This window comes from Cynoglossus semilaevis, chromosome Z, assembly GCF_000523025.1.
Source record: "Cynoglossus semilaevis isolate Cse_v1.0 chromosome Z, Cse_v1.0, whole genome shotgun sequence".
Lineage (NCBI taxonomy): Eukaryota > Metazoa > Chordata > Actinopteri > Pleuronectiformes > Cynoglossidae > Cynoglossus > Cynoglossus semilaevis.
In genome coordinates this window covers 12722200-12747117 of record NC_024328.1, presented here as the reverse complement: position 1 = coordinate 12747117, position 24918 = coordinate 12722200, and the positions used below count along the sequence as shown (strand labels likewise).

The 24918-nt window shown below is 39.0% G+C and overlaps 1 protein-coding gene across 1 annotated transcript in view; it reads right to left on the bottom strand.

The window, feature by feature from the left end:
• Window positions 1-24918, bottom strand: part of LOC103397919 (transmembrane protein 8B) — a 51985-nt gene that overhangs the window by 11468 nt on the left and 15599 nt on the right. Inside the window, exons 6-10 of the mRNA XM_008336354.3 lie at window positions 17019-17115; window positions 13589-13712; window positions 10419-10561; window positions 7804-7982; window positions 6610-6756 (exon numbers count right to left, since the gene is read on the bottom strand). Coding sequence (XP_008334576.1) covers window positions 6610-6756; window positions 7804-7982; window positions 10419-10561; window positions 13589-13712; window positions 17019-17115 — 690 coding nt within the window. The remainder of the gene's footprint in view (window positions 1-6609; window positions 6757-7803; window positions 7983-10418; window positions 10562-13588; window positions 13713-17018; window positions 17116-24918) is intronic.

Genomic DNA, 24918 nt, shown 5'->3' with positions numbered 1-24918 from the left:
GGGGAATTTCTCAGGCAGCACATCGATGGCCCTTCTGCAAAAGAGCAGGACTAATTGGCACACACCGAGAATGGCGAGGAGCATTGTGGCGCAGCCCTAGGACTCTGCACAGCAGCAGTCATCAGTCATACCGCAGCTATCGCGTCGTCGCACCCGAGCACACGCCCGTGTACACGCACTGTTCGCGGACATAAATGCATGGCAGCTCGCAGGTACCGGCCGCCATGTAATTAATCATCACCTGTCACTGTGATGGACGAGCTCGCAGGTATTCTGGTAGGTCTATTTTTATCTGCCGCGTCGTTTTATGCTACTGAATGTATAGTTACACACACTCCATGGGTGCAGTGTATATCACACTGGGCCTCATGTCAGTTACACAGTATGATGGTGTCGTCTGCATAGAACAGCAGTGTCAAACTCCAATTCACACTGGGTCAGAATTAAAAAACTGGGACAAAGTCGCAGGGCCAGACCAGAAATATTTTCCCTTCTCGACAGATCTGTAATCTAGAATTCCTTCAAATGGAAACATACTTTTAGTTTGTGTAAAGTATTATTTCTTATGTCTTTTAATCTGTAGCCTCTCTCTCGAGTTCCAACAACAAAAACATATAACACATCTATAACATATCGCATAAACCACTAATACTACAAATCCTGACACCATGTAGGGGATAGATACTGGCGGACCAACTCATTTGACACATTTGATATGATCTCGCGGGACAGATATAATTACACTGCGGGCCAGATTTGGCCCTCGGGCCTGAGTTTCACCTACGTAGTATAGAAGATAACCTTTTGCATCAGTTTTACTAAGTGATATTCATCGTCAAGTTGATTGTTACTTTAATAAATAATACTTCTTAATATAACAATAATAATAATATAATATATAATAATATAATATATAATATTACTTCTTAAATATTACTTCTTAAGAAATACTTCTTAATCTGGAAAATTAAATTATTATTAAAATATTATTCACTCAAAGCTGACTACACTCTGTGGCTGTGATATAAAATGTTTCAGTATATTTATGACATATATTACAATATGTTACACCTTGTGTTTAAACCAACAAGAAAACAAATATATATTTTGATAAAACATTTTTATCAGGTGTTAGCTTCAGGAGATGAGACAAAAGTCTGAGGCTAAACCCTAAACTTCAATACCCGCTCAAAGCCGTTTTTATACATTATTTTCTAATAACAATAAAGGCCTTACAGACGGACTGTATAAAATTCAAAATCAATCTGTGCTACAGTGAATCCCTGTAGTTGTATATTTCACACCACACCGTCAACAGCCAAGGAGAACACGCTGTAGTTTCCAGTCAATGTTGAACGGCAAAAGTACTTCAGTTTGTCTACTGTAGTACCATGTGAAAACGTAGTTTTCTGACCTTTTCTGAGCTTTACAATCCAAAAACAAAGAATAATCCTGAAATAAATTTTTAATTTGTTGAAACACAGAATAATTGATCTGAAATGTTAGAGAGGAACTCAGCAACTACGGTGACCCCACTGACCCTACGGCATACGTGTCAAACTCAAGGCCCGGGGGCCAAATACGGTCCGCCAAGCCGTTTTTGTGTGGCCCGCGGGAGCTTAACCTGAGAAATTAATAGGTTTTTTTACTACATCTTTTTTTTAATTGATTATCTTTAAATAAAGAAAGTAAATGGATATGACTGGGCTTTTTCTTTGAATGAAGTAAATTAGTAAAAAATTAAGCACATTTTTTAACTATGTCCCACTGCAGCCTGGTACCAAATGACCAATGGACCAGTACTGGTCCGCGGACCGGGCGTTGGAGACCCCTGATCTATACAGTCTTCCAGTTACAACCGGCCCTTCAAGGGGAACTGTATTGCTGATGTGGCCCCTGGTGAAAATGAGTTCGACACCCACTGACCCTACGGTGTTTCCTTATAGGTTGTATCGAGCTACTTTATACATTAATGGGGGACACATATACATATCATATTTTTTCGAGGTATAGAGCGCACCTGAATATAAGTCACACCCACTAAGATCTAAAAAAAAACTATAACTTTACATATATATAAGCCTGTACTATATGGACTATAAGCCGCCGATGTCCAGATACCTAAAAAAACTATCGTGTTCTTCTTTGCACTGACTTCCCGTCTGTCTAGTTTTTGTACTTCCTGCTAGAACATTCCCTGGCGGCTGAAGAAAAATCCATAAAAAAAGCCGCATCTTCGTATAAGCCGCATGGGAAAAAAGTAGCGACTTATAGTCCAGAAAATACGGTATACATTTTTGCTGCGTACAGTTTCCATGGGCTGGAAAAAGCATGAATTTGTATTATAAATCTTCGCCCTCAGCCAGACTCTGATGTGTCAGTGTCTGTATCAGTGTCGCTGCTGCTCCAGCCTTAACTATAACGTCTGGTTGTCTGCGTATTAGACATCTTTAATGTTAACATAAAACCCGGTGAGCTGCCTTTAGCGTGGATGCTGTGAGTAATGACCAACACTCAGTGTAAAGTGCCTTCACATGATGTAGTGCTGATTTACTGCAGTATAAATGAATTAAATACAACACACGGTTTGTCCTTGGCATGTACGCTCTGAAGGTCAAATGTGCGCACGGACAGACGCACATATATAAATATTGACGCAACTGCATGTGAGGAAACACACACACACAAACACACACTCCCTCTCTCCATTACGCACATTCATGCACACCAGTTCCTCCATCCACTGACATGTTGATTTGATTAGTGACTGCATACTGCAGTGCTCAGCAAAAACCAAAACTCTGGAGGACAGCAGATGTTCATATATTTTCCTCCCTCCCTCCCTCCCTCCCTCCCTCCCCCTCCTTACCCCCCTCTGTCTTATCATTAATAGACATGTACACACACATACACGCACATGCGGCCAGGGAATGACCCGTAGAGAAGTTGCACCTGTTCTCAATATGTCAACCACCGTGTAATTTAGTGCAGCAGATCAATGGGAGTAAAACACGGACATTTCAAAATAAAAGCCCGCGGCACTGGTCTGCGGCCTGACTCTGCTGATCCCTCTTTAATGCATAAAATCGTGTCGAGACGTCGCCTCGCTAATAAGAATCTTAGCTCAAGTGGCGGCAGACAGAAACACATGTCGACCGAGGCCTTCCTACCATCTCTGCCAGAGTATGACATTGTGTTGAGAAATTAAATGGCTTTACGGTAGAGTTGCTCTTATTAGAGGCTGCCGAGCGGCTTTCCCACAATGCTCAGCCTGGTGTAGAGCCAAAGGTCGTGACGGTGTTGGTTGTTTGTAATAAAGAAACTGGGAACAGCGTGAAGTCAACGCCGACTGTCTGAACGCCTGGAGGAAGTGAGAACGCACTGGTTAATTTAAATGTTTTTCATTTGTTTTACTCAGATATTGAATGCCGGCGGTGAAATTAGTCTGCATTGTTAAGCTGCCGTGTTGGTACATATGTATTTCCATTGATTCTGCTCACTGGAGCGCAGCACGCTGCAGTGTTGCGTAGGTATTTAATGGAGAACACAAAACAACACAAAGGCAGTCGGACAGTGTGTATAATTATTTGAGATGTTAATGCACCTCAGGCGGTAAATCGCGCCTGATTGTTCTCACCGAGGTCTCGTTCCTGCCACCGCGACCGTGTCTTGTCCGACCGAGTAAAATTCACCGCAGAATTTGGTCTGGAAACAGAATAAGAACTCCTGGTCTTTAATTGACTTCCGATTGGTCAACAGCTTTCTCAACACTGACGATACGAGGCCACTGAGCTGCAGCACTGAACAAAACAGCCGTCTTCTGTTTGGTTCGCTTTTGGAATGGTTGGTCCTCACAAACTTTTCCTTGAGGTGTTATGTATATAGATATATTTGAACTCACTATATTTGAGTAGTTTGGTTTGTATTGCAGTATATTGCGTTGTCATAGCTAACCCTAACTCTAACCCTAAGATTTAAAAGTAAATCTGGTTCAAATGTTTATAAAATTTTTCATATGGCTCCTTGATGTCAGTCATTTATAGTGAACCGAACCAATTGAAAAAAAAAAACCAGAGCTGATCTTAACCAGACCAGGCATTGATTCTAGACCAGTGGCTCTTAACCTTATTGGAGGTCCTGAACCCAAGCAGTTTTATATGCGCATTCATCGAACCCTCCGGAGATGGTGTCATCACGAATCATATGAGTCGGGTGTGTGTTTTTGTCGAACCCCTGAGACTGACTCATCAAACCACTGGTTTTAACACTTCCTGTTAGATATGTGTTTATAGCCAATCATATCCTTCAGTAAATCCTTCTTGGAAACTCCCATATTCGCTGTAACAGTTTTTAACCAGCACCAGCTGCACAGCGTTGGGTGTTGGGTGTTTTCCTCCTACAGTTCAGTGCCTCATTGTCCTCATGGGTCTTTTCGATTAGTTGGTCAACAAAGTCAGCAGTTTGGAGGGATTCTAACATCAGGGATGAGGGACAGCAGCAGGACTTAGTGTTTACTGATCTGTTCTGCTAAGAAGTGTTGAATATGCTAAAGCAGGGGTCACCAAGCTTTTTAAAACTGAGAGCTACTTCAAAGGTACTTAGTCATACGAAGAGCTACTTGTTTGATACAGACTTCCCAAACAATGTCATAATAATCAGTTCTGGGACATACAACAGTAGACTCTCTTCTTACTATCGTCAATGAACCCGTTTGAATATCATCGAAAGTGTAACTGATTAAAAAAGCACAGTAACCCTGTTAGTTTTATTTCTAGGACATACCCCGGGGGCACCTTAGGTAGCGGGGGGAGGGGGGGAGTTACCAGGTGACCCCCCGTGGTAACGTCTCCTCACAATATATGGCAACATTTTGTCTGCTATATGTTTTTATTTAAACATAAAATCAGTGCTAATCAGGTTAAGTGACACTTAGCTCTGGACATGGTTAGTTATATTTTTCAGTACAAATGCTCCACTCACTTTCCGCTCCGTTGGCTGTGTTAACAAACACAAAACTTTTCTCTCTTTCTTTCATTTAGTTTCAGTTCTGGATTCAGTTCTTACACACAAACCGCTCCTCAACCCATTTCTTTCAGAGTCGTGTTCACCGTTCAGTTCACGACATATTTATTAAAGTCCAACAAAGTGTTATGTTAGTGGTAATGTACCGATGTAACCAACATCGGTTAGTACACAAATCAAAATACTCGTACCTTTCCTTTTTTCTTTTTTTTTTTAATGGCATCCGAACAACCCCGTTTCCTTCGTTTACTTGAGACATTTTGTGCCACCATGTTTGGACGATCAGTAATAAACAGAACAACTCACTGTAGCTGTTGTACAAGGAAACAGCCTGCGCTCCCTTACACCTAGGTTACATCATTAAATAAATAACATCAGCCACAGAGCTGCTTACAGATCAACAGACCAACTTTCCCCTGTTTGAATATCTCCCAGCCAAAGTTTTGAATGCCCCTAAATCAAAACACCTGCACCCCTGAAACTTTTTTTTTTTTCCCCAACCTGGCCTCTCTGCCCTAACGTAACCTGATTTGTCTTCACCTGCTGCTGGGATCATTAACTTGGCCCAACATTATCAGGCAATGCTCAGGCGTCCTCCCTCGCGCCATGATACATTGTGAATCTCTGTCTGCTGCTCTGTCTGGACCCTTAAGCAATCCCTGCCAGACCTCAGTAATTCCTTGGAACCAGAGACTTCTTCGATTCCTGCCACCGATCAATTCACTATTCTCCTGTTGTGCATTAAAACCTATTGAACCTACATGTGTCTGAGCCCAATCCAACCATTACAGCAAAACTGTAACACAGAGGCTATAAGACCTTCACTTTACAACACTCAAATTCATCTTTTATTAATAGAACGTCTACTCTGAATGCGAGGGCGACTCGGTTCTACACAGAGGTCAGTTGTACATTTTCAGCACCAGGCTGAAGGGGATTCATATTTAAGTTTTGTGTTGACACGGGTGATGTCACCTTCCAGTCTAATATTAAAACCAAACCTAGTCAGTTGTGCGCTCTAGAAACAGCCTACATGTGTGCAGTTAGGGGGCAGTGTTGGCACAATAGGATACGAGACTCAGAGGCACCTCTATGGGGTGCCCTGAGTGGTTATTGGTTACTCAAAAGAAAAATAAAAGTTTAATTTTTCTTTTTTTTTCTTTATTGTGAGTTGAGTATCTACCATATATGTGTGTATATGTATGTATATATATATATACACACATATATGTGTGTATATATATATATATATACACACATATATGTGTGTATATATATATATACATACATATACACACATATATATACATATATAAAAAATATACATACTGTATATAAACATACATATATTTCCCAGGAGTTAATTTATTATTAACTCCTTCCTGGTGGTAATTTCCCAGTTTTGTTGCGAGGTGAAACTTCTCCCAAAGGTGTGTGTGTGTGCAAACTCTAAATGTAGGAATTTTGATTGAAATAGTGAATTTCAATATGTTTTTTCTTGGCGTGAAAAAAATGTAAATCTAGTACGAAAACGGATTTGTGCGACGTCAGAAGAGCAACTAATTGTTTGTTGCCTGTGAACCTCACCTGTTTTATGATGGACTTTAGCCTGGCCATAGAGATGACGGTGACCCAGACTGACATGAGGGACCCGAGGAAATCGCAGAACTGCAGGACGTCGTACTCCATGATGCAAAACACCACAATACCAGGCTGGTCACAGGCGTGGTAGAACTGTTGGGGAGAAAGTAGAATGTTCAGACAAGAGTATAGATACAACGGAGAGAAAACAACCGGAATAACCAACCAACCAACCAACCAACAAAACAAACCACCACATCTGTCACATACATACATGGCGGTATGTATTTACGTCAAAGGAAAGATACAAGAATAATCAAAACAGTCAACTAACCAACTAACAAAGCAATCAAAACAACTACCAGACCAACCACACATTCAACCAGATGCATCACAATGAACCAAACAGACAACCAAACCACAAACCCCATGAAAAACCAAAAATCTTTATAAGTACTTACTCAACTCGCTTATATAGTATATTTATTTAAAAGGACTTTACTGGTAGTAACTTTTCCTGAGCAAATTACAGCTGAGTCTGAATGTTCAAGACATGAGACTATAGAGCGCACCTGAATATAAGCCGCACCCACTAAATTTAAAAAAAAAAAACTATAAATTTACAAATATAAGCCGCATCGGACTATAAGACGACGCATCATACGAACTTCTTCGTGTGCTTTCCATGACGAAGGGGTGAGGGTGTGAAAATAATTAGCCGTCATGCGTGTTGTGTTGCATGTGCTAAATAAAAACTAGCATGTTTGCTCTGACGTTCCCTGTTCTGTCTCGTTTTTGCACTTCCTGCTAACACGCCGCCTGGTGGCTGAAGAAAAAATCCATTGAAAAAATTGCATCTTTGTATAAGCCGCATGGTTCAAAGCATGGGAAAAAAGTAGCATCTTATGGTCCGGAAAATACTGTACTGTAAGTCAGAGGGAACGAACTTTATGGCAGAGTTTCCTGTCAGAGTCTTTTTTTTTTTTTTATCTGCCCACCTTGTCTCTGCCTCTGCTGTTTCCCTGCTGTTACTGCACCCGTGTGCCTCCTCCGCTGTGTTGCACTCTCTCACTTAAAAATTATTATTTCAATCAATCAATCAATCAATCCCAACGGAAAACAAACATCAGCCCACACACTAAAAAAAAACAGACTTAAAAAAAAATATTTAACAGGTCGAGGCTGGTGTTTGGCACTCACAGTGGAGAAGAACATGGTGAAGATGTAGACCGACGCCTCCAGCAGGTAGTGGCTCCGGATGGCGATGGCCACAGGAGGAACAAACATCAGGTTACTCAGGCAGAGCAGCAGGGTGGAGAGCAGCTGGAAACTGTAGGAGTACGCCTCAGAGTTGTCTGTGCATCCCCAGCCATTCCAGCCTAACACACACACACACACACACACTGTCAGTGCTGCGTGTTGATCTAGGAGTTAAGATCTAACAGAATAGATAGCCTTTGTGTTTGCAGCCTTTGTAGGTTGTAAAAAATGTATTTTTCTTAAGCTCTGTATAAACTTATATATATAAATGTCTTCATCTCCAAAAACCCACCACTGAAGGAAAGAGATAAGGAAAACAACCACAAAAAAAAACAAAAAAGAAATAAATCCGTTTGTTTCTCAACAGCAAATCCCCACTGGATTCACGGAGCGCCTTGAAATGGAAACGACTTGGTCTCCACGATTTTCTACTCTTCACCTGGGCTTCACGGGTACAGAGCAGCACAAAGGACGTCTGTGGACCATATGGGACGACGTCTACCTGCATATAAACTAGGGATGGCACTTTTGCATATACTGTATATTTATACGCATGCATATATTGTATATACATATATATTTATATATATATATAAATATTTAAATACATATATGCTACACATATATACATTTATGTACATATATGGTGTATATATTTATATATATATTATATATATGAACACATATATGTACATATATGCTGTATATATTTATATATATAATAGATATGCACATTTATACATATAATATATATACACACATATGAACACATACATGTACATATGTAGCGTATACCTTTATATGTATAATATATATATATATATACACATCTATACATGTAATATATATATACACATATATGAACACATATGTGCACATATACTTAGTGTATATATTTATACATAGTGTATATACATATATGGTGTATATATTTATACATATTACACATATCCATATTATATATAAACACACATGTACATATATAGTGTATATATTTATACATATAATAGATATACACTTTTATACATATAATATACATACACACATATGAAGACATACATGTACATATATAGTGTATACATTTATATATATATATTATATATACACATCTATACATGTAATATATATACACATATATGAATGCATATATGTACATATTTAGTGTATAAATTTGTATATATAATATATATACACATCTATACATGTAATATATATACACATATATGAACGCATATATGTACATATATAGTGTATACATTTATACATAAAACATATATATATATACACATATGAACACATACATGTACATATATAGTGTATACCTTTATATATATATAATATATATACACATCTATACATATAATATATATATATACACATATATGTACATATATATATATATAGTGTATATATTTATATGTAACGGCACTCGGCGACCGAGCAGTTTCTTAAAGGTTCAGTTTTACGTATCAGTTCGTTCAGCCGCGGTCCGATCTCGTCCATAAGCCGATCCTGAAATCATTGCCACTATATGGCCCACAATAATAGTCACAATAATGTAGCAGCTGGAGTCAGTATGGCTCGCACCTACAGCACATATGCTGGCTGGGCCCTTTACTACAGCACTGTGTGAAGCCCATCCAAAAAAAAAAAAAAAACCCCCGGAAAAACACGTGTAGCCTCTCGTTGTAAATGCGCTCCAGTTTTCTCACTTGAGGCGAATCCTCATCAGCCTCTGGATTGGATAAGACGTGGCAAATTAAATATTCTTGAGCACTGTCGAACAGAGGCTTTGCCGTGTGAGACTGTCCGAAGGCGAGTGCTGAATGCAAATGCATTGCCAGGAAGCAGTCACACTTATGAGGTATGACAATGGATTTAGGTGCAGGGAGAGCAGCTCTGATAAGAGAAGATCAAAGCTGGGATTTTAAACAAGCCCCAGAGGGAAAAGCTTTGTTTAGTTACATAAGCTCATCTTTTATTAAAAAGCGGCTGTTAATTAAGAGCCTACTTTATTGTCTCATCTGAATGGATCTTATTAGAGGATTAATACCAGGCTGCTGTTTGGATGAATTACTACGGAGTGACATAATTCCATGATGATTTAATTGATTTAATTCCATATTTTCCACTTTGGCTCTGGCCGCTCCACCTGGGGTCCATCTCATTTCTCTGTCGCCGGGCAAAAAAAAAAAAAACGAATGATCTAACAAATTAAAAGGGTCTTTAAGGCAGCGCTGACCTGAATTCTTCACAGTAAAATAACCTCATATTCCAAAAAGCTCTCGACAGCTGAAAATCACTTCCGATTAATTTTTCATATCCATTATGTTTGCTAATAATTAATTACTGTTTAATAATTGAATCGGCTGCAAATTTACCCAGCGTATTTATTCCTTCACTTCAACAATTTGCCTTGTTTTGCTACTAACTGCCCTGTGTCGCTTGGCAGAAGTGAAAAACAAAACTGACTAAATTCACGTCAGGTTATTTTTAAGGATTTGACCTAAGTGGAGGCTGAAAAAATGAGCGGACAACAAATGGCTTTTCATCACCTGCTTTGCATTCGCACGCCGCATAAAGGTAGTTGTTGGTGCGCAGGAGCTTGCACTGTCCATATGTGCCGCAGTCGTTGATGCAGGGAGTCAGGTAAGAACGCATATACACCTCGGCCGTGACATTGACACAGGGCTCGAACCTGGAAAAGGGGACACAAACGGGGAGAATGTATGATGAGGGGACACGACGGCAGCAACAACAACAACAACAATGGTGAATTCAAATGAGTGCAGCGCCGTGGAGGAGGAAGTGTAGGTCTTTGTCCAAACCATTTTCAGCTACTCATCCACCGTCTTTCAGGGAGGCGACTGAGACTTAGACGCAACAATAACTTTTGTTTATAGTACAAAATACTTTACCGGGGTATTGAAACTTGTTTTTTAAGTACTCAGTGTCCGACGGTGGTGAAGTGGGTTGAACTTTTGCCTTATTGCAAGAAGGTCAGCAGTCCAATCCCTAGTGATAACGTATGGTCTCTGTGTGGGTTTCCACAAAGTTCTCCAGTTTCCTCCCGCATAGAGTTTTGAATTGTGTTAAACTTTATGTGTCAAACTCGAGGCCCGGGGCCCAAATGTGGCCCGCCAAGCCGTTTTGTGTGGCCCGCGGGAGCTTAAAAAGCATTTAGTAAAGTCCATGCAGCAGAGTTTCTTAACCTGAGAAATTAAAAGTTTTTTATAATCAATCAAATAATAATCAATTGCAGAAATATGTATCAGTCTGTTTAAAGTAGTTACATCTATACCAGTTGTCCGAAATCTTTTTTGTTCCAAGGACTGGTCGGCCAGTACCACCACCAGTACCAGCCAGTAACCACATTTTCAAAATAAAAGATCTTTTAGACTCTATTCTGTATTTTTTTAAAATACTGCCAGATTATCTTTAAATAAAGAATTTGTAAAAATTAGGTACATTTTTTTTCACTGTGCCCCACTCCAGCCAAATTACCTATGGACTTGTACTGGTCCGCGACCCGGGGGTTGTGGACCACTGATCTATACAGTCTTCCATTTACAACTGTAACTGTAACTGTACAGTACTGCTGATGTGGCCCCCGGTGAAAAATGACCCCTGACGTAAAGCATATGTACGAAATTGAATGTAATTTTATTTTATTTTTTTTATATTTTTGAGCCCCAGAATGAACCGACAGGAGTAACTGGCAGAGGATAATTGAATAAATCAATGCCTAAATTTGACCTCATGTGGAGACGTGAATAATTAGCACCAATACAACTCATCAGTTAATATTAGACCCTTTACATGTACAGTTAGTTCTTCGTGTCACGCAGTAAGTGTGAACGCTGCTGAGTTCTAATTACTTATTCTTTCAATCACAATGAAACTCCAGGAGGCCTCAAATGTGTTTCCGCCTCTTTTCCCAGGAGCCGTCTACACAGAAACTGCTCACTTTGTGTGTTTATTAGTTTCCTCTTTAGTGCGTTTGGCGTCGAGCGTCTGTCGTTCGCGAGCATGTGTTAAAGTTCGGGATCGTACACACCTTCTCTGTGTGTAAAGATGGGTCGGGGTCCCAGACCATCTGTGATTGTTTGTTATTCAAATTTCATCAGAAGTGTCGAGTGGCTCAGTTCAGAGAACAAAAAAAAAAAAAAAAAACAATATATCATCTTAATTTTTATTCTGGTCTACAACCGCTGGGCTGGGGACCAGTACTAGGCCTCGGGCCATTTGGTACCGGGCCACAGAAAGAAGAAGTAAATGGAACATTAATACAGTGTGATGTCACTGATACTGTACGTATTTAAGGTAATGACTGTATTACCTCTACATTACAAAGGTCTCTGGAGGCAGATCAATAAAATTTTCAAAATAAAAGCCTGTGTTTAAAAACCTACACGAAGAAGAAAGAAGAAAATATTTTTACCATCTTTTATCATCTTGCTTAAAGTGCAAGTTTACACCGGATTAAAAATAACAAAAATAAGAAAATAAAAGCTTTGGGGGGAAACTATGTGATCAGACGAGGGATGAAGAGAGGAAATCAGGAGCAAATGTACAACATGTCAACCTGAGTACACTTCAACAGATTGTTAGTAATACTGTAGTAGAGGCTGCTTCACTAGAAGTACTACAACAATAATAATGACCTGCACTCGAGGATGGCATCAGAAGAGCAGTGAACTCCACTGTGGGAGGAGTCACCTCGCTGTGATCAAGATCAAATATTGTCTGTGGGAGAAGGTTGCTGTGGGGAAGTGAGACGGAGCCAAAAGGACTGATAATGAGAGAGTCAAAGATTTATGAGCAGCAGTTATTGAGGTGGTCTCGCCGAGGTTTTTCTTTCCTGTAAGTGCTGGTGTTTGGGGGTCTTTTGGCGTTCACTAATGCCTACAAATATTGAATATTTAATATTTAATCGTTTCAGTTTCAAGGGAGTTTTTTTTTTTTTTTTTTTTTCGTACCAAAAATATAACCGGGAAAACAGAGCTTCCTGTCGTAGGATAGATAAGACAGGGGGCGCTATGTTAAATATGGAAATATGAAAAAATGCATATGTACAATATATACGGAATCTATATGTATATATGTACTCTATATAGTAATGTTATATATATTTGTATATGGTGGCGCTTTGGCCCAGAGGCAGTGTCTCTGTCGTTGGTGTGGAACCCCAGGGTTCACCTCCTGGGCAAGTTCGAATCCCGGTTCGGGCGGTTGGTACCTTCCAGTGGACTCACCCCCCGCAGGAAGGTTTAGGGGGGTTGGTGCGGTGCAGTGTGATTTGGGTGGAGACTGCTGCCCCTGTGACCCGATAACGGATAAGCGGATGAAAAGGATGGATGGATGGATATTTGTATATGTATATGTATGCATACATGTATATGTGCATATATGTATAACTATACATATGTACAATATATACATAATCTTTATGTATATATATGTATACATGTATTAATATGCATATGTACAATATATACAGAATCTATATGTATATATGTACTGTATATAGTAATGTTATATATATTTGTATATGTATATGTATGCATACATGTATACTTAAGTTTAAAAAACTTTAAATACTATACAGTACAATAATTTAAATACTACAGTTATGTAGTATTTAAATTACTGACGTGACTTGGTGTTAGTGCAATACATCAAATACACAATTAATACATATGTAGCTTAGCTTAGCTTAGCTTACCCATGTTCAGTGCCACACAGTGAGCGCAGGCTAAGATACCAGGTCCCAGTCTGAGGGTACGGGATCCTCAGTTTGGTGATGTTGACCGAGGTGTTCACAGAAAGAGAAAACCCTGCAACTGTTTCTGGAACAGGAGAAAAAAAAAATCAGATTTTGTTTTTTTTTTTTACACACAGCAAAATATCCATTCATTCTTAAGTCAATGTTTTTCTGTTTGCATCTTTAAGATCTTGTCTAAAAGCCTAATTCAGTAACAAAACAAATAACAAAAATTAAAAAAAAAAAAGTAGCAAAGATCTTAGGTGGGTGTATACACTGACGGTTAAGTAAAGTAAAAAAAAAATTAACCTAATTATAAAGCAATTTAAAGTTGTAGCATGAAATAATCAATGGACTTAATGGACTCATCTTAAACTCATAAAATCAGTTCTTAATTTTGAAGCTTCTCTCTGGACAAATTATCTATTCGATATTCTTCATGTTGAATAGTCAACGGGTTCAGTAACTGTACAACAACACAACATCCAATTTTTTTTTTTTGTACCGAGCTCTACACTATTTTCTGAAGCACAAGCCGAGCTCCGGAAAGTAATTTTTACCAACGCTGAAGTGTAGGGGTCACACTGCTGTAACTGAGATGAACCCAGACAAGGCATTCTTCTCTGTGCTCTGTTCTCACACTGACAACGTTGTACAAACAGGAAAGGAAGAAAAAGCCATTGTTGTAATAACTGAGGCTGTGACTGATGAGATTCTGCTGCAGAAAATGATGCCAGAAAACAAATTGCAGACCAGGAAGAAAAAGAATGAAACACAGGAGGCAGGCTAATTATTGTGACGATAAAGGCTGAAAACCACTGACGGAATTTAACGGGAACCATGAATTCTTCAGCCAAGAGAAAACGTTATATTTGATGATAGGGCCGTCAGACGATTCAAATTAATCACGATTAATTAGGAAGGAAGAAAGAAAGAAAGAATGAAATGAGGAAGGAAGGAAGGTAGGAAGGAAAGAAGCCAGAGTTTGTCCAGAGTGTCAGAAAAGACACGGAGGGAGCTGATAAAGCAGGAGTACCTGCGGAAGAAGCAGCAGGAGATGTTGGAGGAGCAGGGCATGGTGAAGCCCAAGGCTCCCAAACCCCAGCAGAAACACAGACCAAAGACCGTGTTGAGAGAGAGGAATCCTCCAGTGACAACTTCTCCAAAGGCTCTTCCCTATGTGAGATTTTTCACTGTTTGTGTGGTTTTTTTTTTCATGTCACTTTTAAAATGTGAAAGAAAAGAAAGAAAGAAAAAAAGAGAGGAAGAAAAAAAAGAAAGTTATTAGATCAAAGAAAAAAAAAGAAAGAAAGACAGAAAGAAAGACAGAAAAAAAAACAAAGAAAGAAAGAAATAAAAAGAAAGAAAGAAAAAAGAAAAAAAGAAAGAAAGACGACAGACTGTAGAAAAGTGCAGTGTGACTGGCAGCGGCAGCTGGGAGCGTGAGGTCAGCCGTTCGTCGGCCTTTTGCTCCCGCTTCATCCAGGACTACAAATTACATTTGAAACCTTAGTTAATTAAATTCCTCAAGCTGTGGTGTCACATTCATTTGCATAAAAAAATTTGCACTGATGGAATTGCTTTCGTTAATTACAAAAGTTATAATAAATAATATGGCGTGTCAGATGAACACTTTAGGGGGAGGGTCGGTCGGTGAGGGGAGGGGCAGAACTGTTAGATATAGAAATTAACACTCTCTCTGATAAGTCAGAGTAATGTTACTCAACAGGTGGGAGTGGAGATTACACATGAAGTAAATGATATAGATATATATATATATATATGTACATATATATATATATAGACATATATATTATATTATATTATATTATTTATTGTTTATCCGTCCATCTTCACATCTACACATATTTATTAGCGTCGGGAAGATCGACCCTTCTTACTGATTCGGATCTTTGACTCTCGAACAGTAAAATGAACGAATCTTGAACGAATCGTTTCATTCATTTTACAGCAGGTGGCGCTGCAGCCCTATTGTGGGCGTTGTAAAGAAGGCTGCGGTTCTCTTCCGACACTAAATTTGTTGATATAATTTTTCAAAAATAACACGTCGGGTGTCACGTGACGAAAGAACAAGGACATGAGGACGGACGCTGGGATTGAATCACTCAATTGTTACTCGCGGTAGTAACGAGTGAGGGATTCGTTCGAAGAGAGTGATTCATTCGCAGAGAGTGATTCGCAAGTTCAATATAAACAAATCTTTCATATGACTCGTGACTCCCGAGCCAAACATCCATCCATCCATCCATCCATCCATCATTTGTCCACTCATTCGTAACACAATCACACAGCTAACTGTCAACCATCTGTCCATCCACTGACCTTCTGTCCATTCATCTATTCGTTAATTAACACATTTATCCACAGCAGTGGATTAGTCTCATTAACTCTTCCATCTCAGCCTGGTTTTTGTAGATTAATGGAATGTATATTAACTGACATTTGTTTTAAAAAGATGTGCATTTGCATCAACATTTGCGCATTTAAAGAGGTTAAAAACTAACTGTGTTTTCGGAAAACAAACAAATCCAAACAAGATCATTTTGTTCCTTCTGTTCTTTCCTGCGCACACAGCAACCGTTCTTTTTATATCCTGCACCGCGGCCGCGTTCTAATAGAGTTCCCAATTACATGTGAAATAGACGACAAATCTGAGTTTCTCCTGCTAAGTGTATGCTTCACTGTGTGGTGTGATGAGAGTGCGGATCAACGTGGAGTATCAGCTTAGATGAAGCTGTTGAAAGCAGCCTCAGATTCAGTTAAACGCCAAAAGAAATCAAAAGGTCAGACTCTCGTTCACGAGTCTTAAAAGTTGCCACATTTGGAAAAAACGTGCAGGAAATAAGATAAAACTTCAGTGAAGTTTGGAAGGAACGGGAAATGAGATTAAACGCCTAAAAATATCAAACAAATTTAATGACAACTTGTGGAATTGAAAAGGGTTAAAAAAAAAATTAGGAGGTGATCCTTAAAAAAAATTATTCCCCTCTATTGAGTGATTTTCCGGAGAGCAAGAAACACTGGAAATTTTGTTCCAATTATGTCACAGAAATTGACACTAACATAGTGTTTGATGAATGCGGTGGTGGTTTGTCTGGCTCAGATGTTGTCACAACAGCCAGGGAACGGTTGGTGGCTGGTTTAAGGGAAGCAGCGAAAACCGCCCACTCGCTGACTGGAATTATCCAGAGCTCTTCACACATGGGCTCACTTGGATGAAACCTGTAAATTTAAAATGAGCACGCTGGCAGAGGAAAAACGGCTCCAGAAGCTGTCGGCAGCGACAGCCAGCGTAGACACCGTTTTTAGGTTCACTCCTGGGCCTTGGGGTGAATATCGTAACAGCAGCTAAAGGCTAAATGTGACGTACCTGATTCACATTTCATCGACGAGTTTTCCCATTGGAACAGAGGCATCCCGTGGTTCAGGCAGCCGAACACCGTGACATTAGCTCCTCTCAGAAGAGACTGCAATTACAAAACACAGGCGGACGTCATTGGTGGATGTGACTGTCAGCCATCTGCTGTCGTCAGGTGCGTGCGCCAACGCCGCTCAGGTCTCATTTCCACTCAGCTGTGAGACACTAAACTTTAAAGATAACAAATCAAGTGGAAGTGCCCTCTCCTTCTGTCTGCCTCAGGCGTCTGAAGCCAGGTATTGACATTTCATCTCCTAACAGCATCAACTCACACTTAACACATTTAGAAACTCCCAGAGAGAATTAATAAAGGTTTTGGTATTTTACGCGACGGCTCCTTCAGCCGTCTGTCTAAAGAAAGGTGAACAAAGAGCACACGCGGTTCACAGTCTTATAAGTAAAAGAAACATAATTCAATAGGTGTTTTAGTGCAAAACTAAAGGCACTGATGAATCTTAAACACACGTCACACTTCCACTGTGCTGTTCAATACATGTAAATACATATAGATTCTGTATATATTGTACATATGCATATTAATACATGTATACATATATATACATAAAGATTATGTGTATATTGTATATATGTATATTTATACATAAATGCACATATACATGTATGCATACATATACAAATATATATAACATTACTATATACAATACATGTATACATATAGATTCAGAATATGTTTTACATATGCATATTAATACATGTATACATATATACATAAGGATTATGTATATATTGTATATATGTATATTTATACATATATGCACATTTACATGTATGCATACATATACATATACAAATATATATATAACATTACGATATACATTACATATATACATATAGATTGCGTATATATTGTACATATGCATATAATACATGTATACATATATACACAAAGATTGTGTATATATTGTATATATGTATATTTATACATATATGTATACATATATACAGATATATAAGATTATTATATATATACCATACTGTATATACTATAAATGTGTGTGTGTATATGTATATATGGAGATATATATTTATATAGAGAGAAAGGGAGAGAGAGAGAGACAGAGAGAGAGACAGAGAGAGAGAGAATAAAAAGTCTTATAACTAAGATGACATTGAACTGAGGTCCGTTTCAAATATCTCAGATGTGATTTAGGAATAAAAGTGGCCTGGATTGGATTTGTGCTGTTCAGACTTCCGTATAGAAACAGATATGGATTCACATATGGACACACAACATCCAGCGTCTGCCTCACTTACCTGCAGTGTGAACTCAGTCTAGGAGTTGCTGGAGGTTTGACACCAATCCATTGACATGTTCACTTACTATCTGAGCCTGGAATGAAGCACCTAGGGTTTTTTTCTGGGGGGTTAGACGACGAGCTACAGCGCTCCACCTGGTAATCCACAATCAGCACTTTATCGGAGAGGTAACAATGTAGAATTTCTCTCTTCAGTCTGCTCGTCATACTCAGCAGTGACAGAATGATTACAGCGCTGTTTAAAGCGGTCAGATCGGTGACGGTGTATGAGGAAAGGTGTGGAGTCGGAGACTTAAAAAGCTATAATGAAGTCATTGTAGAACAAACCAGTCCATTCACTGAGGTGTCATGTTCACATCACTGACAATTAGAGCCAGCGCTGTGTCAACGGCACAGTCACTTGACCCAGAAGTGGCTGCCAAAGTGCCAATTCTATCCATTCCAATTGAGGACAAGGGCCAGATGTTGAAGAACGGTGGGGGAATTTTTTATTCAGGAGGAACAGGAGCTGAAATCACTTGTTTTAGACCTGGCATCACATCGTCAAGTCAAACGGATTGGTTTTAAAAAAGCTTCTTCTTAAGCTGTTTTATGACTTAAATATAATAATGTAAGAATAATATTTCATATAATTTTGTTATTTCTATTGTCGAAATTGTAGAAATTCAATTCAATCTTCACTTGGGGTATTTTTCTACTCATGCTTTGCAAAAAACTGCAATATACACACTGCAAAACAAAAATGTCACAAAAAATACTGTATATGTAATGAAACATAATCATCTTTTAGATTAAACGAGGGCGTTGAAGTAGTTCAAGTTAAATTATATATATATATATATATTTTAGTTTTTCATAGCCGTCTGCTGCTGTTTATGTTTTTCATGCTTTGACGAGCAATAAATAAATAATATTTTTCAGACCAGTAAAGGGGAAATTGGCTAATTTTCCACGGCTTATCTAATGATCTCTCACGGCGCACTAGTGTGCCACGCCCCAGTGGTTGGGAATCACTGGTCTAGATTGATGTATAGTTGTAACTACTCCATAACAGACTAATTCATGTTTCTGCAATTAATTATTATTCGATCATTAATTGCTGCGGGGCCACACAAAACAGCTCGGGGGGCCGCTTTTGGCCCCCGAGCCTTGAGTTTGACACGTATGATCTAGAGCAGTGTTTCCCAAACCTTTTTTTGCGGGGACCCATATTTTAAAAGTCACAATCCTTCGCGACCCAAGTCAACAGACATTACTCGTAAACTCCCGGAAAAATCTCTTGCGTCCCACCTGAGGGTCGCGACCCAGTCTATGGGAAACAGTGATCCAGAGGAAACACTGCACTGACAAACCTTTAATTCCTGGTTACGCTTGTAACTCACGATACGAATGGAACGTTTTGCTTATTATTCCAGTGTAAAACTGGTCCCCGGGTGATTATTATCTGACCTTCGTTTTAATTTAATGTGAAATGTTTTAATTAACAACAGATCTGGACCAAGGTCTACACCTATGACAAAAACCCTGGCCTGTGGATCAGACAAGCTGAAACATGCAGTCCTCCAACCCCAGGACACAAAGCCCTTGTCTTTGGGTTTTATCAAATGAGCTCAGGGCCAACAGGAGGAAGAAGATGAGGAGGAGGAGGAGGAAGAAGAGGATGAATTGATTTCTTTTTGTATGATAAAATCTCAGGCAGAAGATTGTAGACCGTTCCGGCAACTAAGATGAAACCTTGACAGCTGTGTCTGTCCATGTCATGTTAATGACTTTGTACCACACGACAGGAACAAAAAAACCACACCAGGGTAGGAAAGGACGAGAGAGAGAGAGAGAGAGAGAGAAAAGGCCATCGCTGACCACAAAGAACCGACGTGTTTGTTTTTTTCCCCAAAACCCATTTTGGTATATTTTCTCCTTGATGCAGAGGTCGGGTTTTTTTTTTTCCTTTGAACCTGAGTGCTGCTCTGTGTTCCAGAACAAGGACTAACTGTGTGTTAAAATAATCCTTTCCTGTTCTGCTGAGCAGGATTACACAGCAGAGAAGAAAAAAAACTACCCTCGTCTGTTTCTTTCTGTACGGTTTCATTGTGTGTGTGTGGGTGTGTGTGCCATTATGAGTTCATGTGAAGAAATTGTCAAAACATTGACAGGAGAAAAATAATTGGTTTGACAGAAGATTATTATTATTATTATTATTAAAACAGGAGTAGTAAAGGTATCGAGGTACTTTAATAGCCTTTAAAGCATTGTTTCCCAAAGACTGTGTCGCAACGTCTCGTCTCGCATCGCGTTTCTCAGGAGTTTACGAATAATGTGTATTGATTTAGGTCACGAAGGTTAGAGACTTTTAAAATATGGGTTCCGCAGAAAAAAAAAAAAAAAAAAAAGGGAAAACACTGCTTTAAAAGTACCTTGTAATACCTTTAAGTACCCTTTGGTATTCACAAAAATAATCTGTAAATAAAGACATATATTATTAAATGTTATCCACATTTTAATTTTAATATAGGAAACTATTTATTTGTGTGTGTTTGTTTGTTTAGAGCTGCTTTACTCCCTGACTAATCTGTCACTTTTTAAATCTACACTGAAACCAACCGGTGCTGGTGTGTGTGTGTGTGTGTGTGTGTGAATGTGCCACAGGTGTATTTTAATTCGCTGTGGCTTGTTTTTTTTTCCACACACGCTGTTCTGTTACTGCGGTGCTGAAAAAGAAAAACCAGAAAAGTCTCCGCCTGTCTCACATACACAAATTGAAATCTCATGTTTGTTTGCTTTTTTTTTTTTTTTTTTCACCTTCTTTTTGCCTCTCATTTCCTGACATCAGAGGGCAGCAAACAATTTGAGGAAATTGTCGTAGCTCACTGGTGAATTAAACATGAAACACGAGGCCCACCAGGACTGTGATGTGGACCAGGGACAACCTTTAATCTTTGGCTTTATAAAACACAACTTTTCTGTTCAACAACGACGACGGCGATGATGATGATGGTGATGATGATGATGATGATTGTACACCAGACTCTGCAGCTTCTTCCTCAGAGCCCAGAAATAACAAGGTGCAGCACATAAATTTGTCTTTGTGTCCTCAGGGACAAAAACAAAAAAAAAGGTTGGATAACCTGAGGCGACTGTTTCCCTCGTTACAAAGATTGTGTTTCTTGCGTTGGTGTATTGTACGTTGAACAATATACAATGGGATTTGGCAAAGTTTTTGATGAAACAACTTTTGAAATAACGTTTTGCCAGATGCTGAGCTTTCAAGTTTTTCAAACTCACCATCTGGTCTATAGAATAATAAAACAAAACAAAACTGTTAAGCCCCAGTGGCGTTGTTCAAGAACTCTTCTTCCCCCTGTTGCCCCAACCCTCGCTCCCTAGTTTAAAGATGAAGGATTAAATACAAAACGCTTAGAGACAGAAGAATTAGCTGCCGTCGGCACGGCAACGCCGGACCTCGGGGTCGACCGAGGACGCTGCACGGGCCTGTTCTCGACTCTAATTAATAATAATGTAAAGGGTACAATTGTTTTTCTGTCCTCTCGATTAACTCGTCTCGACACGAGGGCAGTCGAAAAATAAACCCATCTTGTTATTTGTGAAGGTTACAAAGTCAATACACAATTTTCTGTCATCTAGAAATGTTAATTTATCCCAACTAATCAGCATTAATCATTGATTAAACAGCTGATGAAGGAACCTTAATATTTATATGATAAAATAAATAAATACAAAGGAACACATTCTCTGTTGTTCTTGTCTTTTTGTGTACAATTCAAAGTGAACAGAACCAGAACTGCAGTATAAGAGTTTGAACCGTTTAGGATTTTATTTATGCAGCTGCTCACAAAACACTTTGTAAAACTGTTGCGAGGAGTGGCACATTAATCACATTTAATACCGGGGATCCTGATCCATTACGCAGCATTATGCATGCGGTGTGTTTCACATGCCGCCGCCTGATAATTAAAAACAAACTCCTTAATGAGCTTTAACCTTACTTACAGTCAAACTAACAATGAAATATTACATTGGCTTAAACATTTAGCGCTAACGTACGCAACGTAATGTAAAGGACGTTTAAAATAATCCCAGTATACGAGACAGTAAATACAGTAATAAAATACTTTTTTATCTAATTACAGATTTTAATTCTAATTTTTTTTCTCAGTTCTCTCATTTCCGGCAAAATTGATGCGCACGCTCGAGCCCAGTAGGTGGCAGTGTTCCACCTGAAATTTGTTAAAATCTTTCCTTGTTGTTTACATTTTGTACTATTTGATAAAAATGCATAAAATTAAGATTATTGACAGAACCTCTAATTAATTCAATTATAAATGTAACCATTTTCCACCAGTCGTTTAAATGCTAATCATGGCAGTTACTTTCAGTTAGCGCTACTTGGCTGCTTAAAACGTGTTCCTGGGACTCCGACAGTTCTATGACATGGCGGTGAAAATTTAGTCAGTCAGTTTACGTCGAAAAAAAATGCTAAACCTTCTACTTTAAACAATAGAATTGATTGGTGTTTTATTGTTCGTTCGACGTCGATAACCGAACACAAGGCAGAGAAAGAAAAAACAACCATTTGGTTTCATTTTTGTTGTTACGAAATCCCTCTTAAAGTGACAAACTGACGAGCAGAAACAAAAGAAATGATCGAGAGAACGCACAGACACAAAAAAATGCAGCGATGTATTAAACACGTAGCCTCCGGGAGACAGGAAGCCCCGAAGTCTCTCCTGGTACCAGGAAGAAACTCTATACAAATGAAACACTATAAATAAATGAGGACAATCTTTTGATTAATTATGTAAGCATTTTTATGGAGTTTTTTTTTCTTTTCTTGTTCTGGATCATAAGATTGTATTGTTTTTTTTTTTAATCATAAATGTACTTTTTAATGGATTGCGACGTTGTGATGTCACCTACAGCTCACTCCTATTGGACTGTCAATCAGCCATTGTTGACTCGTTTGTGTCACGTCATTGTTATTTATAGTTCTCTGCTTAAGGGAGTGTATTGGAAGGAAGGCTGACGCCAACTGACTTTTGTTTCACTATTGTTAGAAATAAAGAGAGTCCATAATTTATATACAATCTATGGTTAGTAGGCACAACTAGAATTAACATTAAAAAAAACCCACTGATTTCTCAATATCATAAATAAAAATATACGAATGAGATCCAGCAGTGAAGGATCATTTACTTGGTTTTTTTTATTATTTAGATTTTTTATTATTATTTTTATTTCTAATCTCAGCCTCATTCATTTCTCCCTGAGTTTCACCTGCGTTTTGTTACAGAAGAAAATGACTTCTCTCTGCGGAGAAGAGTGTTTGAATCAAACAAGAGCGGGGGAAAAAAAAAGAAGAAGAAGAAGAGAGAAAAACGTGAAAGTTGATAATTACAAACAGCGATGGCATTTCAAGGACTAATGCTCATTGGAGTGCTGATAATTTCCTTATCTACTTAAGGCCGACCTGAGAAAAGAAAAGTGGATCTGAAGCCAAAGGGTTCACAGGAGTGGAAATAAATGCCGCACGCATTCAATTCACACTCTTTTCACAAAACGACCGGACGAGCGGCTCCTGCAAATGTAGCAGACAGAAATGTGTCGGTGTTGAACAATACAGCGCAGCGTTCTCTCTGAAAAACACCCGATCAAACAACCACCACCACAACCTTCCTTTTCAATGCACTGCACAGACCACCACCGACGAAGAACGATATAAATGTATGATGATATATGATATATTATATGATATAAAATGGCGTTTTATTTTATATCATATATAAATAAAAGAAAAATTATTATTATTCAAATTCCAATGACAGGAAAGTACAGAATGAGGAACGGCAGAAATTATAAATAAATTATTTAACAGCGTGGAATTCAACTTTACACCAATTTCTAAGACAAAAAAAAAAAAATCCTACTTACATTAAGAAAACTATTTACCAACAAGTCGTCTGTTCCTGGGAGAGTTCTCTTCACACCAGGTCACGTCCTGCTCTGGGTCTAATGTCCACACTGTCCACCATTGTCTCCTGCTCTGGGTCTAATTTCCACACTGTCCACCAGTGTCTCCTGCTCTGGATCTAATGTCCACAGAGTCCACCACTGTCCCCTGCTCTGGATCTAATGTCCACACAGTCCACCACTGTCCCTGCTCAGAATCTAATGTCCAAACCGTCCACCACTGTCTCCTGCTTTGGATCTAATGTCCACACTGTCCACCACTGTCTCCTGCTCTGGATCTAATGTCCACATAGACCACCAGTGTCTCCTGCTCTCGATCTAATGTCCACACAGTCCACCACTGTCTCCTGCTCTGGATCTAATGTCCACATAGACTACCAGTGTCTCCAGCTTTGGGTCTAATGTCCACACAGTCCACCACTGTCTCCTGCTCTGGATCTAATGTCCACATAGACCACCACTGTCTCCTGCTCAGGATCTAATGTCCACACAGTCCACCAATGTCTCCTGCTCAGAATCTGGGTCTAATGTCCACACTGTCCACCACTGTCCCCTGCTCAGAATCTAATGTCCACCGTCCACCACTGTCT